Source organism: Perca flavescens, chromosome 11 (assembly GCF_004354835.1).
Source record: "Perca flavescens isolate YP-PL-M2 chromosome 11, PFLA_1.0, whole genome shotgun sequence".
NCBI classification, from domain to species: Eukaryota; Metazoa; Chordata; class Actinopteri; order Perciformes; family Percidae; genus Perca; species Perca flavescens.
Window position 1 is genome coordinate 7,390,242 of NC_041341.1, and position 2,436 is coordinate 7,392,677.

The window sequence follows — 2,436 nt, forward strand, 5'->3', positions numbered from 1 at the left end:
CATGCATATTATATTGCAGCTCACTTCTCCACTAATGTTTTAGACCTAGCTTTTATTTGTTTGTGTCAACCATGGCCTCGGTCATCATTCGAGACCCGGCCTTTAATTGACAGCCAGTTTTTGTTTGCCAAATGTGGTATTTATCAATATTGTTTTTCCTTTTTTATGCCATTGTTTTGCAGCTCTAAGAGAGGACTGGTACTACATTGCTGGCAAAGCCATTGCAGTGAGCTTGGTACATGGCGGTCCACCACCAAACTTCCTCTCGCCAACAGTATTTTGTCTTCTGGTCAATGGTTCAGTAAATCCAAAACTAGAAGACATAGCTGACACAGAACTCTTGGAAAAAGTAAAAAGGTCAGTAGATAGCTTTTGAATGTTATACTGCATTATAATTAGTTTACATTAAAAGGTTCTCTTGTTGTTTTCCATTTTGAAAAGGAGTATCAGCCCACTTTTTCCATATGTTGTAGTTTGAATGCCACCATTATTCAACGGACAAGTGTCAACAGCAAAGCATATTTTCCTTCTTATTTATCACATTGTAGCAATGTGTGGAAAAAACCTGCACTGCCATGAACTGTTAGGGGACCTCTAGGCATTCTCTAGTATGCAGACCACTAGTGTCTGGGTTCATACTAATAAGTTAAATGACTAATAAGAAACTTCCATAACAAGCCATCTTGCTGCTTCTTGTGATGCTAGGTATCTGAAAGTACAACCCTTGAGGACCTTGAGAAGTCAAATGCACCTTTGCTTGACTACTTGGCCAATGCAGGATGTCTGAGGCCTATGCGGTCGATAAGAGACAGGGATTTGCTGGTACAAGACATTGTCATGTTTCAGGTCATCCACAGGGTTCAAAGTCCATTTCAAAGGTATTCAGTGTTAGTTGTTGTACAGTCAGATCAATCTCAAAAGGAGTAATAATTTTAACCATTGACCAACAAGGTGTAAGACTAGCTTCACAAAATCTTTTATGTTTGTATAAAACTAAGGGACAATTTCACAGTGTACAATTGAATTATGGATTGTACAATTATTCCATGTTTGTACAGATTCTGTGAAGGACTGAAAACTCTTGGGGTTCTGGACCAAGTACGACGACATCCAGACAGCTTTCGACCCCTGTTCTGCTATGAGCCAAACACACTGACTGCTGACCAGGTGGATGATCTTTTCAGCATTCGTCTCTCTCCAGAAGGGAGCAACAAGAGAGCTGCTGAGGAGATGGTCGTTACTTTCTGGAGGGACTATCTCCAAGATGCAGAAGGTAATTAATGGTTTAATGGTCAAATAAACTGATGCATCTGTTTTTTTAGTATCATTCTTTTTATTTTATTCTCTTGGTAGTCGTATCACAAAGCAACCTGCGAATGTTGAAAGATGAAAGACCGGTTATAAATTCATTGCTATAAGAGGCATTCAGATTTTAGACGCTTTGGTTTTGAGAAGTGAAATACTCTAACTGGACAATTTATTCAGTATCAGCTGATGTTAATTGCTTTAGAGATGATTCACATACACATTAATTGGACCAACTACCACTGATAATATTTTTGTTTTTACAGAAGAAGAAGGGCCATCCAAACTAGAGAAGATATTGGCCTTCACAACTGGAGCATCTGTGGTACCACCTATCGGCTTTTCCCCAACTCCTTCTGTCCAGTTCATTCACAAAGGAGATGATGGCTTCTCTACATCAATGTTCCCTCTTGCCAACACATGTGTTAACTGCATCAAGTTGCCACTACATGTGTCTTACCAACTGTTCAAGGAGAAGTTTGACTTTGCATTAGGAAACACATATGGGTTTGGCAGGGCATGAACATGTCAGTCTCTGAAAACTTTTTCTGTCTGTGTCTCACTTTCTTGGTTTGTCGCTACCTTTCTGCTTATCTCAGTCTGTTTTCTGAAAAAAGTTTAAAACAAGACAAATTATTTATATATATATATATATATATTCATTTGTGAATGCCGTATGCAATAGAACTTATGTATTTTATATAGTTTCACCACAATTCAGTTCAACTCACTCAGCCTATGTTTTAAAACATATTTACATTTATTTTTAACGGCATGTTTCATATTCTTACCAAACTTTCTTTTAACATATACTTGTTTCGACAGTTAAAATTTACAGAATTAAGCTTAACCTATGCTCTGTATCCCTTTCTGTGCCTCACTTTCTGTCTCTTATTTTCTATCAATCTGTTTTCCTCTCTGATGTGTCTGTCTGTTTCTCCCTCTGCGTGTTTAAGTCTGTTTGTCTCTTTTGTCCTGTCTTTGAATGTTTGTTCCTTTGAACAAATGTTTATCATGTTCATTTATATTTAATAAAATGTTTTACAATGTTTTAACAAAACTTGAATTCACAGAATACACTGCACAAGTGAAGAAAACATTTTAACAAATCTTAACATAACTCCCATGTTA

At 37.2% G+C, this 2,436-nt stretch overlaps 1 protein-coding gene across 1 annotated transcript; it reads left to right on the forward strand.

Moving 5' to 3' along the window:
* Positions 1-675: 675 nt before the first annotated feature.
* On the forward strand, positions 676-1,927 carry LOC114564708 (G2/M phase-specific E3 ubiquitin-protein ligase-like). The gene is made up of 3 exons (XM_028592222.1): positions 676-878; positions 1,059-1,273; positions 1,572-1,927. Exons 1-3 carry the CDS (start codon positions 793-795, stop codon positions 1,826-1,828), a joined length of 558 nt encoding a protein of 185 aa, XP_028448023.1. The 5' UTR covers positions 676-792; the 3' UTR covers positions 1,829-1,927.
* The last annotated feature ends 509 nt before the right edge of the window (positions 1,928-2,436 follow it).